The sequence below is a fragment of the Pteropus medius genome, unplaced genomic scaffold, assembly GCF_902729225.1.
Source record: "Pteropus medius unplaced genomic scaffold, Ma_sr-lr_union100, whole genome shotgun sequence".
Taxonomy (NCBI): Eukaryota; Metazoa; Chordata; class Mammalia; order Chiroptera; family Pteropodidae; genus Pteropus; species Pteropus medius.
The window spans coordinates 22,039-38,122 of record NW_024349142.1 but is presented as its reverse complement, the minus strand read 5'-3'; the positions used below and the strand labels follow the sequence as shown (position 1 = coordinate 38,122).

Genomic DNA, 16,084 nt, shown 5'->3' with positions numbered 1-16,084 from the left:
AGGTCAAAGTTTGGCTTTGGAGGCGAGAAGTTCAGACTCCGCCTCGGGGTGACCGGTGGGGGGTGGGGTGGGGTGGGGTGGAACTCGCCAGGCGCGGCTGGGTCTGCGCCGGACCGGGGCGGGAGTGCGACCTTCGCCCCAGGTGGAGCTGTTGGAACGTCGCGCCCGGATCCCGGAGGGGCCTGAGGGACACGGGAAGCCCGGAGGAGTCCCCTCCGTGCGTCTTTGCAGCTCTCCGCGCTGCTACCGGAAAGCCCTCGGGTCAGTTCGCGGCCACGCCTCTCCGAGGACAGGGTGGGCGCCCCCCGGGGCGGCCTGACAGTCGGGATTCGGCTGGTTGGGCGAAAAGGGGGAACAAAGACCGTGGGGACGGGGAGGGAGACCCAGCTCCGACGGGAGTGCCCTTAAAGGCCTCTGGGTGTCTCCTCCGCCCCAGGCTCCCCTGCCCTCCAGCCGAGGCACCGTCAGCCCCGGTCGCCGCGGTGCCTGGACTTCCAGCGCATCCCTGCGGCCACCTCCAAAGTGCCCAGACCACACTGTGCCCTCCGAGATGCGAGCTGTGCCCTCGGATCGCACGTGGCTCCCCCGACTTGAAGCACGTCTGTTCCGGGAGGAAAAGAATTTACCAGGTTCCTTCAGGACAGTGGCAATAGGGAGAGCTCGACGCTTTCTTCAGATTCAGGGATTATCTAATATAAAAATGAGTAAATTTTGGGAATTCTGTTACTTCTAAGGTGAGGGTTTCCTGGGGTCTCCAGTGACCGTGCATGGTGTTTAGGGAGGCGTCTCCCCTCAACCGGCCAAGATTCTAATGTCATGCCATATGCCTGTGCCAGTTCTGAGCCCCTGCCGTTCGTCTCTGCCTAGCTTTAGGAACTCTCACTCTGCACAAGTGCAGCTTAGTTTTCTGCCAAACACCCTGGTGATCTTATGCACTTGCAATGCCCATATTCCACTTTCTGTCAGGCCCACACAGAAATCCCAGCTTCTGCCTCAGCCCTGAGATGTGCATACATAGAAGTCCAGACTACAGCATGAAACCTCAAACCTGTGTTAAGGGAGAAAGAAAATCTTACTTGAAGCTGGAGGACCCCTTCTAGAAAGAGACTTACCTGAGTTAGGAAAGTTATTTTGTGAACTGAATAAGAGGGAAGGAAAATCCCCAAAATGACAGACTCCAGTCATATTAGATACTACCACTATTTCTGGCAGGATATGTCCACTTCTTTTTGGAGATCTATTCTGCCATGTAATGTGACTGGAGGAATGGTGGATTTTCCTGACTTCATTTTGAGGAATAGAAGAGATGTTGTGGGTGATTGAATTTAGTATGTGGGCTGCCAGCCTGATGCAGATGGTCCCTGGTGAGGAGCCAGGGAGCAACAGGAAATGGAAAAGAGCTTTAAGGAGGCCGTGGAGGCAGAGTTTCCTTTCAGTAGAGTAGGTGTCAGTCCATGTTTATACACGTGGTAAGTCAGAAGAGAGGGGGAAAACTGTCATGGAAAACAGGAGCAAATTACTTAAGATGTCAACAACACTAATCATTAGGGAAATTCGAATCAAAACCACAGTGAGATACTCATCTACATCTACCAGGATGAATTTTTTTGAAAAGGGAAAATAAGTGCTGCTGAGGCTATGGAGAAATTGGAACTTTTGTACATATGTACAAAATGCTGCAATATGTAACACGTTATAGCAGCTCCTCAAAAAGTTTAATATGTCTTCTCACCAAGCAGTTCCATTCCTGCTCTGTACTCCAAAAGTATCAAAAGGAGGGATGCAAACATACTTGTACACCCATGGTCATAGCAGCATTAATCACAACAGCCAAAAAATAGAAACAACCCAAGTGTTTATCAACAGATGAATGGATAAACAAAGTGTGGCATGTCCAAACAATGGAATATTACTCAGCAATAAAGTTCTGATACATGACCCAAGTTGGATGAACCTTGAAAACATTATGCTGAGTATCATAAGTCAGACACAGAAGGATAAATGGTGTATCGTTCCACTTATAAGAAATATGAGGAATAAGCAAACGCATAAACGACAGATAATAGATGTTATTACCAGAAGCTGGAGTAAGGAGTGAATAAGGAATCACTGCCTAAGGGATTTACAATTTATATTTGGGTTTCTAAAATATTTAGAAATAGTGGCAGTATGTGCACAACATTGCAAATTTAGCTAATGCCACTGAATTGTATACTTGAAAATGATTAAAATGGCAAGTACATAAAATTTCCTACCATATACATATCCACAAAAAACACCTAAACAGATTTTTCTCCAAATTCCTAAACTCAAAACTTCCTGTCATGCTCTTTCAAAATGTCATCAACTTTTCCATTGATGAAGCCCAAACAGTGTAATCCTTCCATAAGCACATACATAATGTTCACATTAGGCCTCATATAGGATTGTGATTTCCAGGACCTAACCACCCCATTCTACACAGAATAATACATTTCTATCAAGAACCTGAACATTATTCGTCCGCTAAATAAAGATAGATGTTGGAAGAAATGATTAAATTTCATGTAGAGAACAGGGTCATATGATCACAATCAATTAGAAAAAATTGTTTTCCTTGTCAGGCCCAAACCTTTATCTTATAGGTGAAATGCTGGCTTTCCACAAGTGTTCAGTGAGCATGACAGCCACTGTCCCCACGGGAAATGAAACTCGGTAAATGAACCTTCTTAGGCACAAAACATTTTTTGGTAAATAGAGTATTTGTTAGAAAACCTAATAAATATTGTGTGGAAATTTAATTATTTTTTTCTCCTGGGGTTACAATCTGAGCCGTGACTAATATAGGTAGGAGGCATATTCTCTGAGGGTCCTTTAAAGTTTCAGTCCTTCTCACCTTCCTGTCTTATGGATGCCTGGCATCTGTCCTCTGCCTTCTCTGTTATAGCCCCTTCTTGAAGTCTCTTCCTGAGTAAAAATACACTGAACTCAAAACCTTCATCCTCCTGCTTCTGGGGCACGTAAGAACAAGCTGAGCTCTTAACAACTGAGTATACACCTGTTATAATTCACAGTATGTGCGTTGTAAATGGAGGAGTATGTCCCTTTGTGGGAACTTTAAGGATCATTCCAACAGGGCTGCAAAAATTAGTCACAGTCATACAGAATTAAAGAATTTATTATACTCATATGTCCCTGCACCCCAAGAAAGAGGCCATATGGGAGGAGCACCCAGGGATTGGGTTCCACCAAGCACATGGAGGACAGAGACAGAGAGAGAGAGAGAAGACCCGTGAGCACGTGCCTCGATTGGGGGTCGGGGGAGCACGCAGCAAAAGGCATGAAGGGATTTTGTCGATGTGTTTGGATGTCACTAGGTCACAGTCAAGGGAGGGCCAGGAGGGGAACTTTTGGCAGGTACCAGCCTTATCAAACTGGTATACCTGGTCATCTGGGCAGGGTCCCCACAGCCTATTAGTGGGGATGTTGTACTGCAAAGTTTTTAAATGAAAGTTTTAAAAATTTGCAGTACAATCATCCTGTGATGCTTCAGTATCATTAACAATACTAACTGGGATGGTAGTGCTGAGAGAAATTGATGTTTATTGAAGTTACTGGTATTTTCTTCCATTGATAAGTGCTGAGTTTGGGGTTTATGGTTTGGGTCAGTGGCTCCATGGTGATCATCTTGTGTAGACATAAAAAGAACGTCCTACACATTCGCAGCAAAATCCTCTCTCTCCCAAATGCTCCCTGGAGACCAGAGCCCCTCAGAGCATCCTCATCCTAATGAGCTCATTTTTTTCTCCTCTAACTCACTGTCTTCAATCTTTTCCTTCAGCATGACTTACTTTGATGAATATAGCGGTGGCCAGTGAACACCAGTGCACCGACAGCTGCATGCTCCCCCACTCTGAGCCCCTTCGCGCTCTTTAGCACAGATACCAAGTCTCCGGGCTCTGCTTTGCCTGCTGCACAAAACAAACCATTTCTGTAAACTGTCAGATCATTATCAACATTAGAATGTATGTCTCTGAATATTGTTCATTTATGAACTCATCCTCTCCTCCCATGTGTTGAAGCACTTATGATGGCCAGGTCAGATTGTAGACAGAATCAGATAGACCGAGCCTGACCCTAAAATGATTTGCAATATAGCAAATAGCCAGTGCACGGCAAGGAAGTTCCTCTCATTTCTGCTTTGCAGTGCTCACATCTCATAAGGGGCAGAGAAGAACTGGGTATTTTCCTTGCAGTCTGTCCTCATGTATCCTCTCTTCCTTAGGAACCCTGGCAGCTGAGTGTGGAGAGCCCAGTAGGTAGCCTATCATTGTGGTTTCAATAGTGTATATATAGCTCAAGGCAGAGAGGAGAAGGGTATTTCCTGTAGCAGAAGCCCTTGGACCACTTAGCCATCATACATGTCAAGGCCCCAGGAGGCAGAAGCCTCTACGGTAAAGGAGGTTCTGAAGGCACTAGCAGGAGTGCATGTTGATTTTAATTTGGAAATAAAATTTGTAATGAGGAATGTAAATGTTAAGGTAGCTAGGGAAAGGTGTGTTGTGTTCCTTTGGAGCTGGAAGCAAATTTCAGTTGAGAGGCTGTTGAATCAGGCACTAAACAGAACTACGTTAACCAAAACTGTAAGAGCAGAGTATTTACCGGTTGCCGAGTGAAGAGAATCAGTAATTTTAATAGTATTGGGTACTAGGCATGGGTGGGACCTGGTGCGTGGGACCACAGCATTAAGGTTGCAGTAACCCACTGAGAGGTGCTCTTTAATTTTTCCAGATTTAAGAACAAAATTGGGCTGTCAAGAAGAGAAACAGTGGGGATAATCACCCTTTTATTATTTTATTATTATTATCATACAATAAGCTTTAATCCTTGAAGGTCCTGTTTTAACTTTTCTTGGCCTATATTCACTATTTTAACTGGGTGTTCATAGAGTCTCATTTATCAAGCCAATTTGTAAAAGTGTCAAAGAATAACTTTAATTTTATTTTTTATCATGTCAGAGCATCGGTGCCCAAAATGGAATATTTTAAAGCAATGGGTACAATGACTATGGAAAATTAAGGCAAAGCTGTGAAGGCAGGCATACCCATCCCTTCCCCATTTTATATTGTCACCTTCTTAAAATTAGAGGGGACATAATGTTTAAATTTAGCGGGATCCTCAGGTATAACCATAATTTGTGTCCCAGGATTTAGTCCATGAGGTTTTGTCAACGGTGCATTTCAGCAAATGTTAGAGTTCATTTAGCATCTAGGTTGTAGAAGTACAAAAGCCAATCAGTGACCTTTTTATCTTTTTGTTATAAACATTTTTTAGTATGTACATTTAGTATATACATTTTGCATTTTAAAAATTTTTTTATATTAGTTTCAGGTATATAGTACATTGGTTTGTCATTTATACACATTTTGGATTTTTAATTGGGTCCAATCATAAAACTTAATTTAGCTACATATATAAATTTTATGATACAAAGTATTATGTATATATACATGCTTTATTTAGTTATCTTTTATTTTCTCCCCCTGTATCTCAGGATTGGTTTTAAAATCAGTAAGTAATCTAGGGCTAGCATTATGTTTGCTAGACCAGGCCTAAGTTTAGTACTTAAGGTTTAAATTTCCTTTTTTTTTTCTCCCTTGGGTGTGTAGTCATCTCAAGTTCAGTTTTCCCCTCAACTCCCCACCTCCACCCGCTTTTTTTGTTTGTTTGTTTGTTTTAGGGTTTTAGTTGCCAGGAGCAGCAGTCTTTAGTTTCTGTCTCTGGCTGATAAGAGGAAAAGCGGGGAGAGGTAAGGGGCCTGGTGCCTCCAGTCAGTCAACCTCTTTCTGGGACAGTTCATTTTCCCATCTATCGATTAAGCAAAATCTTTTAAAATGACTTTGTCTCTAGGCAGTTAGTTATACTTTTTTCTTTCTTTCTTTTCTTTTTCTTTTCTTTTCTTTTTTTGGTCTCCTGTGCATCCACAATATATTTTCTTTTTTCCCCTTTTGGGTGCTTACCTGATAAGCTCCTGGTAGTCCCAAGTGGCTTCTGCTCTGAGTAGCGGCCTCCCTTTCAGGGTGTCCCAAACATTCTCAGAGGTGCTGGTGTCTGTTTCTGAGAGGGCCATGGAGTGGTACCCTGATTTTATAGCCGTTTGGTTTTAAGGAGACACTTAGCAGGTTAACAGGTAGCAGCATAAAAGTGCCCAGCACAGTGACAGGGAGGTTTGCCATCTTTAATAACCTGAGAAACCTCCTCTCGTGTTTTAAGTAAGATCAAAGTGCTCCTTCCTTTTTCTTTTTCTTTTTGGTTGTTACTAAACAAGAGCCACAGGTCTCCAAGGATGGGATCTCTTATATTCTCTCTGTTTGGGGGTGAACAGCAAAAGCCAGTAACACCAGAGGTTGGCCTTTGAAACATGCTACATGTTTCCATGAGGAGGGTGACCCGAGCCACCTGCCTGCAGATCCCTGTAGCTTGCAGGGACCAACACCCAGAGTGTCTATCAGAGACGGCCTCCAGAGGGACAGGCTCAGGCGCTCAATCGCTTACAAGGCAGGGGAACCCCAGTAGAGGGCCCGAGCAACCCCTGCTGACCTCAGTGCTGGTCGGTGGGTTGACCAGAGTGGCCTCCAACATGGTCCCCTTGGAGGAAGCCTCTCCTTGCTTCCTTTGGTGTGAGCCTTTGTCTTTTAAGTTGCCCAGGGATACTAATCACCTCTGGGGTCACTAGTCACCTCTTGAGGTATATGGGCCAGACAGAGGACAGCTGGCTCTGGACCAGTTAGTCTGCATATTAAAGGCTTACTCCTGGCAGGGCCCTGTGCTATTTCTAAGAACTGGCTAGCCCAGGGGGTTTTGATATTAAGATGTTAAGGTGCCAAAACATCAAAATGTACAGAAAATAAAAAATGATTAATACAACAGTGTCATTCTTCTTGGATAAATTTTATCATCCAAATTCACTCTCTGGCTTTCGCGGCGATGCTGAACGTACTTGTCATCCGAGAAATGATCAAAATTAAGGCACAGTACGAGGACGGGGGAGAAGGCAAAAATGCTCTTAGTAAAATCTCCCATAGATCCTACCTGCAAACCACACTCTCAAAAGACTCAAAACACGCATATACAAACAACTGCTATGGAGCTGCTAGTCTGGAGACTCCCACTCAGAAGCTGTGAGTAAAACAGTCTCCTTGCTCTTCAGTTCCTGTGAAGCCTTTAGAATGGATATTGTGAGGTTTGATGTGTGTGATCAGCCGTGAGGGAGAATAATTCAGAGAGGCTGTAGAGGAAACAAGGGAGGGGAGACTCCAGGCAGCCCCCAAACAAGTACATGAGGTAGCACGTGCCTCCGAGTCCCTCAGATGTATCCCTTCTGCCTATCAGCGTGTGTGCCAATTCCAGAAATCACAATTGGTTTTTCACATAATGTTCCTTCTTGACTTCTCTGAGATACCATCTATTCCTTTTAAGAATACGACTTTATCTAGGAAGTTTGGTGTGTTTGGTAAGCCACGAGAGGGAGAATAATCACAGCAGGTTATCGAGGAAATGCGGAGGAGTTACTAACGCCTTCAACATCGAAGGGTCTGCTGGCCAAAGAAAGGGCATTTTACTAAAGACAAATAGGTTGCAAACACTTTCTGTAATGCTCAACATTTTAAATCTTTAGAGAAATGCAATTAAAACTAGTGAGACACCACTACACACTTATTTTAAAAAGTAAAATTAAAAAGTAACCTTACCAGGTATTGACAAGTGTGAAGGAACTGGAAGTCTCACACATTGCTGGTGGGAATGCAAAAAGACACAACCATGTTAGTTCAGCAATTTCTTAACGTTAGATAGTCACCTACCCTATGTTTCAGGCATTGCACTCAGTTATTAATATTAATGAAACGTATATCCATATAAAGAATTACAAACAAATGTTCCCATCAGCTTTATTTGCAATTGCTAACACTGGAAATAACCCAAATGTCTATAAACAGATGAATGGATAAACATAGTTGATGATACGTGAGAAAGCTACTCAGAAATAAGTAGAAAATATTCGTACAGGCACCATTTATGAATCTCAGTAACTATGCAGCATCAATAAAACCAGAAAAAGAGTAAACACTTTATGATCTGTCATAAATTTCTAGAAAATGCAGTCAATTGTAAATGAACATAAATCAGTGGTCACCTGGAGGGCCAGGGAGAAATTATAAAAGGGCATGAGGAAAATATGCAGGTGATAGATGTGCTCATTATCATGGTAATGGTGAGGGTTTCATGAGTTTATACATGTCAAAACTTATCAAGTTGTATACTTTAAATATGTACAATTTATTCTATGTTAATTATACCTTAACATAGCTTTAAAAAATGGTTCACAATAAAATCTAAATCTCGCAGTCTTCAGAAATCAGGTTTGGCTCCATATCTCACTCCTCATGCTTTTCCTTGGTGGCAAAGAATGAAGGCTATTTCCACTTGAGTCAAGGGGAATGCTGGCTGGCTCACAAAAGTCACATCCCTGGACTATAGGACCTCTCTCCTCTCCATCCTTTTGTTGCCTATATAGCAATGGCTTGGTGGTGAACAGCCCCATCTACAGGAATCCACAAAACCCTAAGATTACTTTGCCTGCCAAATATTTTGACAAAATATTTTGACTTCAGCTACGTAAGATAAATATACCTGGAAGTCTTCAGATTTCTGTACATGCTCATCCTGCAGTCATCAGAACTTGAATGCATCTTTAGAAGAGGCACATTCCATGCAGTTTGCTGTAGCCTCCTCCACTCTCTATTAATCCCATGTTTCTGTACCAATCGCAGTATCCCCTGCAAGTGGAGTCTTAGAACTAGTGACACTAGCCGACTGAATTCTGGGTATCTGGGGCATGTGTATCCTCTGCAGAACCTTGGGTTAAGGTTCTCATCACCAATGCTGGGCATTATGTGCCATCTCCTATGAGCAAGAAAAATATTTATTGTCTCCAGAAGCACTGGAGGTGCCACAATTACCTCTTCCTCAGGTGACCTCTGAACCCACAGACCTCTGGCATCCAGGCAAAAAAATTAGGACCACAAAGCAGTCTTTCCTAGGAGGCACTGGCAGCAATGCCAACCAGGCCAACACTGGAGACTGCTCTATTTGGCCATAATACTGTCTCTCTGGGGCACAGTTTGGGTCCTCACAAAAGCTGTTTCCCTTTCGAGCTGGCAGAGTCCTATTGTGCTCTCAAACTACCCATACAGTGAATAGAGTTTCCAAGATTAAAGGTGCTGAAACAAAAATGCCTTTATTGTTGCTGCATAAACCAGAACAATGTGTGACAGGCGGTTTCTGGTTTGGTGACTTGGAAGCTGGAAAACTTCATCACGAGCACTATCTGAGACCAACTATGTCCCTGAAAAAGCTAGTCCTCCTCTGCAAACCACCAGAACTCAAAGTTCTCTGGGCCAATATAGCGTGAGGTCCATGCCCTAACGTCAGAGAGAAGGGCTCAGGACACACATGACTTCCTCCAACAAATGGGAGAACACAGAGGTCCACTTCCTTGAGCTGGTTAGGGTGGTGGCTAATGGACCCTGTGTGGAGCTGCCAGGTGGTAGAAGTGAAATGTCCTCTGCCACGGAAACTGTCAGTAACGTAAATCCGGCAAGGACCCCTGAGGAGGTAAAACATGCTTCCCACACAACTGAAACTTATGGGTAATCTCCAGACCGTGGATGCGTACCCAGATGAGAGTCAATTCAGGCAGACAGCTCCTCATAGAGGCTTTCCTCCAATACTGTCACATTAAGTAAGGAAAGAGCACACTCCTTCTGTACCTATGGCCTTTCTCTACTGTGAACTCTTCAGTATTGACCGAGGTCAGATTTGTAGTTAAACAATTTCACACATTCACTGCACGTGAGCTCTTCTATGTCGAAGGAGGCCAGAGCTCTGGCTAAAAGATCTCCCACATTCAGTGCACCCATAAGGCTTTGCTCCAGTGTGAACTGTCCGGTGTCGAATGAGGTGGGTTTTGCGGCTAAAGAATTTCCCACACTCACTGCATTCATGAGGCCTTTCTCCGGTGTGAACTCTTTGGTGTTGAATGAGGACAGATTTCTGGCTAAAGCATTTCCCACAATTACTGCACCCATAAGGCCTTTCTCCAGTGTGAACTGTTTGGTGTTGAATGAGGACAGACTTCTCGCTAAAAGACTTCCCACATACAGTGCACTCATAAGGCCTTTCTCCAGTGTGAACTCTCCAGTGTCGAGTGAGGTGAGTTTTACAGCTAAACGATTTCTCACATTCAGTGCACTTATAGGGCCTTGATCTCGTATGTGCTCTCTTGTGTCGAAGCAGGCCAGAACTTTGACTAAACGACTTCCCACATTCGCTGCATTTATAAGGCCTTTCATTAGTGTGAACTCTCTGGTGTTTAATGAGGATAGATTTCTGGATGAAAGATTTCCCGCATTCACTGCACTCATAAGGCCTTTCTCCTGTGTGAATTCTTTGGTGTTGAATGAGGTCAGATTTCTGGCTAAAAGATCTCCCACATTCAATGCACTCATAGGGCTTTGCTCCAGTATGAACTCTCCAGTGTCGAATGAGGTGGGTTTTCCGGCTAAAGAATTTCCCACATTCGCCACACTCATAAGGCTTTTCTCCAGGGTGAGTTTGGTGCCGCTGAACAAGTCTGTATCTGCAGCTAAAGGCTTTCTCACATTTGCTACACTCACTGCGCCCTTCTCCAGGGTAGACTCTCTGGTGGGGAAGTGGGTGTGTGTTGCTGAAACCTCTCCTGCTTTCAATCCACTTGTCGTGACTTTTTCTACTGTTAAAAGGCTCCCCACACTCAGTGCTATGCAGCTTCTCACAACTGGGAGAGGCCTGATGCTGGAGAAGGCCCAAGGTAGCGAGAAAGTCCCTTCCGTCCTCCCTGCAGGTGAATGTCTTCCCTGACGCATGGAATCTGCAGCTTGTCACAAACGAGGCCCTGTCGGTACCCATTTTGAAGATTTTCTCTCTACTGCCATGCTTTTGGTACTGGTGAGGGTTTTCACTGAACCAGAAGCCTCTGGATACCCCACCTAAGTGTGGCTCCTGCCCAGGATATATTGCTTGGAGCTCAGTCAGGTGCAAAATGTCTTTCAAGCTTGAGACGCACTTCTCACAGGGGTGAGTCTTCTGAGTAGATGGACATGCCTTTGGAGTCCTGGCCTGTGACTCTCGTTCGACAGAAACCCTCTGCTCAGAAGGTGTCTCCTCGTCCTTGGCTCCATACCAACAATCTGAAAGAAGAGAAATGCTGATAAAGTGCTTGTTAACTCTGGTGGAAGGAGGAAGTCCCATCAAAAGTGTCATTCGCATACATTCAAACCAAAGAATAAATCTGAGCTATTTTTCAAGATGAGGCAGTAATTTGAATGGAGGGCTGCTTTGCAGTACTGGGATTCTAAAGATCATAGACTAGAAGGGGGCCTTCCAGGACAAAGGGCAGAAGTGCAGTGTGCCTGTGTGGAGAGTCAGGATCAATGACTCACTCCTCTGCCAACAGCCTTCTGTAGGACCTTGTCGACTGCTGACACGTCCATGCCACGCAGAAGGATGGCTGTGTCCAGGACCAGGAAAATACAATTGGAACTGAGTTGCTGGTGTTTATGGACTATTTAAGGATATGCGCTCACAACATTATGTGTGGGTCACTGTGGGAGAACCTCGGACCGTGCAGTGGAGAGGAACAACTGATGCATGGAGGCAGAGGTGGAGACAGCCAGAGACTAAATGTCACAGATGAAATGACAAATCAGAAAAGTGCCAAATATATGAAAGAAAGTGTAGAAATGATTTGTGTACAGTGGCACTTATACCAAAACACTGGTGTACACAAGGCAGGTTCCTGACATGATATGAACACAGATCTGTGACACGTCTTGCATTGGCCACCCCGTGACTCAGCCTGGGCTCTCCCTACACTCCCAGTTGTGTAAGGACCAGGATAAACTTAAGTCCTTAGGGAAAGACAGGATATGTGAGTTGGTCAAAACTGGTCCAGAGCGATTCAGGACACAACAGACCACAGGAAAAAAATAATGTTACAATAAACTCTCAAAGGTGAGTCTTTCAAGAAAGGTCTATGGTCTACGGCCATGCCACCCTGAACGTGCCTGATCTCGTCTGATCTCGGAAGCTAAGCAGAGTCGGGCCTGGTTAGTACTTGGATGAGAGACCACCTAGGAATACCAGGTGCTGTAGGTGTTAATAAAAAAGGTAAAAATAAACAAATAAATAAAAGTCTATGAACCATGTATTTAGTAACTGTAACAATGCCTGCAATTCCTGATACAGGCAATCATGAGGAAATGTCAGCTAGAAGAAGGGGGAAGCATCTGGGGCACAAAGTGCCATGGGTCTAGACACAGTCATTCTGCCAGTGACAGAGAAAGAAAGGTGAGATCCATTAGGCCGACTGCCAAACTCCTGACTCGCAGCCTCTTCTCTGCATGCACTGGGGTAACAGGAGTTATGGCTGCTAGAACAGTGCTTTGCTTGGGGTGGTGCACATGACTTAGCGCTGGTACCCACAGCACATAAGCCCAGAAAGTGGGGAAGCCAGCAGAGCCATTAGTCTGCCTGTGGAAAGGACAGAGCTGCCTCTGGGACAGGGGGAAAGAAAGAGACCAGATCAGGACACTGGGAGGAGTATAAAGGCCTTACCCAGGGATGTCGTGAGTGCAAAGTTCTCCAGCATCACATCACGGTACAGGAACCTCTGAGCCTCATCAAGGAGCCCCCACTCCTCCCGGGAGAAATAAATGGCCACATCTTCAAACGTCACACAGCCCTGCCAGGATGAGGACAGTTCACTGTAGGACCAGCTTCTCTCCTAGAACTCCAAGTTCATCCACCCACTTACTCACCCCCTGCCCACCCATCTCCCAATTTCCCCACCTCAGGGAGATGTTAGGTCCTGGTGCCACTGACGTGCACTCTGTTTTCATCTCATCACAGTGATCTTTCACTGTGTTGATCCATCCACAGCAATAAAAGGCAGGTGGGCAAACAGATGATACCAGAGCTCTGGGCCTGCACACAGGGAAGCACTTCCTCTTGTCAGGCAATTCTCCCAGTCACTCAGATCATGCCTCCCAGACACAACCAAGGGTGTTGGCTCATATTTCACCCTTATGTCCTCAATGCTGGGGCCCTCAGGCCATCAGTTCTCACTCCCTCTCCACGTGGGCATTACTTTCTACCACATCTCTCTCTCAAAGTCACCACCTCTTCCCTGCCCTGCACCATACGCATCTCCCTGTCCTTGTTATTCAACATACAGCATATAGAGAGTGCTTGGCAAATTCAAACAGGATCCAGTACTATCCCAGACCTCAATAGTCCCCACTACCATTGGCAGCCCATGTTCTACAGGTCTTCCTGACTGACTCTGCTCCTTGCTTCAACCTCACCTACCCAGAACCGTTTCTAGATCTCCTATACCCTGGACCCTCTTCCGCTGGGGCTGCACTTGATGTCCTCTCCAGTCACAGCCTTCCTCTCTTTCTAATCCTCACTCAAAACCCAATCCCAGACACTTTCCACCCCAGATCCAGTAACTCTCCCTCTTGACTGCTTGCGCCCTAAACTAATCCACCCACCTGACTGAAACGCCTCAGACACACCAAGATCATGACAAAATCCTGGTGAGTCCACAGGGCAGTGAATCAACAGCCTTGACACCTGACAGATCCTCCTCTCCCACACTGTTCCCACGACCACTTCTCTCCTTCACTGGTGTTTGTGATATCTATAACCTCCCCAACCCCCATCTAGGTGCCCAAGCATGAGACCCAGCCCGCAGACTCCACCCTACTCTTCTTGGACTGCTATTAATGTCACTATGACGAGGATTACCCTACTAAATGTGACCCACAGTGTTACAGACTGAATGTACATGTCCTCCCCGAATGCATACGTTAAGACCTAACTCCTGATGTGATGGTATTTAAAGATGGATATTTGGGGGAATTAATCAGTTTTAGAGTAGGTCATGAGGGTGGGACCCATGTGATGGGATTGGCACACTTAAGAGAAAGATAAAAGTCTCTTGGTCTCTCCACTCACTTGTACCAAGGCCATGTGAGGACACAGCTATCTGCAAGACAGGAAGAGTTCCTCGCCAGGAATGGAATCTGCCAGCTGTTTGATCTGGACTTCCCAGTCTCCAGAACTGTGAGAAATAAAGGTATTTTGTTTTAGCCGCCTAAGCTGACTAAGACATACAGATCTATCCTGGTCCACATACTATCCACCACCTTTTGCAGATGTCCACCCCTCCCCAGAGTCCCAGACCTATGGTCCAGCTGCTCACTTAATACTTCTACTCCAACACAACATAACCACAACAAAACTCCTAATATCTCGAACGAAATGAATCCTACTACCAATTTCCACATCCTGATTGATGGAATTTTCATCCTTTGAACTGCTAAACCCAAAAACTTTGCAGTAATCCCCAACTTCCACCCTTTTCTTTCTCCCCTTCAAAATCAGAAAATCAGAGATCTACTGAAAAAACAGATCCAGAATCCAAATACTTCTACTACCTCCAAGGCCACCGCACTGGTCCTCATCACCAACACTCACCTGGACTATGGCAGTAGCCTCTTCCTTGGTCTTCCTACCACCTTCATACCCCCTTGGTCTCTTCTCCATGCTGCAGCCACAGAGAGCCTTATGACGACTTGATCAGATCACCTCCCTCCTCTGCTCCAAAACCTGCCACTGTTCCCGTCATCTCTAGAACAGACACCCAGCCAGCTTCTCTGGGAGCCATCCCAGGTCTGACTCCTGTCTCCTTGCTCTCTGTTCCTATGGCAAAGAAAGAAGCCTTGAGGTTCCCTTAAAACAGTTCCATCACACCATCAAGAGTCTAAACATACTGGTACCTATACCTGGGGCAACCTGTCTTCAGACCTCACCCGACTGGTTGCTAGCAATGGGAACCACTCCATATAACCTCCAACCTGGTCTGAGGACTCTGGGCTTAGGATTTGTTCAGGGTCCCCAGGCCCAAGGGCTGCAAGAGTGATAGGTGATGAGTCCTAGGACACCACAATCCCAGGGATCATGAGTGGGATCAGGCCCAGTGAGGTTCTAGAACACCCTCCCCTCATCTTTGTAGAGTTCATAAGTGCTTTTGTACTTGTAACAGCCTGTGTGAAGAGGGAAGTTCCGAGAGACAGGTGACCATGGCAGGATTCAACTGGTTGAACCCAGGCGTCCTTATCCACCTGCTCAGTTCTGGAGCCGGGTGACCCCGGATTGACTGTGTTATCTCTGGGTCTTAAGTCCTCAGGGCTGACTCCTATCAGATGGGTCACCTCCGACAAAGCCTAAATCCCCTCTGCCTCCTGTAATCGTTCCCCTTCTGGTCTGTTCCTCTGAACAGGTTTTGGAAAACGTTTAAAAGCCTAACTCAGGCGTGGTCTTTTCTATTCACAACTTTCTATGGATCACAGCGTCCGATAAATAGCAGCCGGTCACCCAGGAACGCTCTGCTTCATGTTCCCTGTTCCCTGAACACACCGGCGGACTTCAGGGCTCCAGAATACTCCCGACTCGATCGTACCCCGACGTCTTCACACGGCCTGCCGCTCCGCCTGTGACCCTCTCTCATTCTGTCATCCCGGATGTCGTCCACCAGCGCCTCACGGTCCCGGACGCCGGGGCCTGGGCTGCACGTGGGGCTTTAGAGTTAGAGGGACTGAGGGCGGTGAGGCCCAGGAAGTGCACTCACAGGAGCCGGGTCCCTCAGAGCGGCCACCGCCATCGACACTGTGGGCGGGGCGGGAGCGGCGGGCGATCGGAACGGAGACCTGGCAGCAGAGTCACCGCAACCCAGTGCCTCAGACCCGCCTCTGAGCAGCGGGGACAACTCCTCCGGCGCCTTCCCAGTCGCGTAGCCTCCGCCCCGAGCCGCCGCTCCACAGCCTGTGATCTGAGCACAAACCCAAGACCAGCCAAACCTACCGCCAAGCGGAGGACGCCGGAAGTCCCGCCCCAATGCGATGCGCACGCACAGAATTGACCCTCTCCTGAGCCTTCATAG

General features: G+C 46.1%; 1 protein-coding gene, 1 long non-coding RNA gene and 1 pseudogene across 2 annotated transcripts; 2 read left to right on the top strand and 1 right to left on the bottom strand.

The window, feature by feature from the left end:
- The first annotated feature begins 88 nt into the window (after positions 1 to 88).
- On the top strand, positions 89 to 709 carry LOC120617031 (uncharacterized). The gene is made up of 2 exons (XR_005656752.1): positions 89 to 261; positions 437 to 709. It is a non-coding gene; the product is annotated as an uncharacterized LOC120617031 (long non-coding RNA).
- A 7,194-nt stretch (positions 710 to 7,903) lies between these two features.
- On the bottom strand, positions 7,904 to 15,999 carry LOC120617020 (zinc finger protein 530-like). Its single transcript, XM_039880585.1, has 5 exons — positions 15,562 to 15,999; positions 14,620 to 14,844; positions 14,098 to 14,203; positions 12,694 to 12,820; positions 7,904 to 11,267 (listed from the first exon to the last, which is right to left on the bottom strand). Exons 3-5 carry the CDS (start codon positions 14,110 to 14,112, stop codon positions 9,883 to 9,885), a joined length of 1,527 nt encoding a protein of 508 aa, XP_039736519.1. The 5' UTR covers positions 14,113 to 14,203; positions 14,620 to 14,844; positions 15,562 to 15,999; the 3' UTR covers positions 7,904 to 9,882.
- On the top strand, positions 12,116 to 12,234 carry LOC120617076 (uncharacterized; annotated as a pseudogene).
- Positions 16,000 to 16,084: the final 85 nt, after the last annotated feature.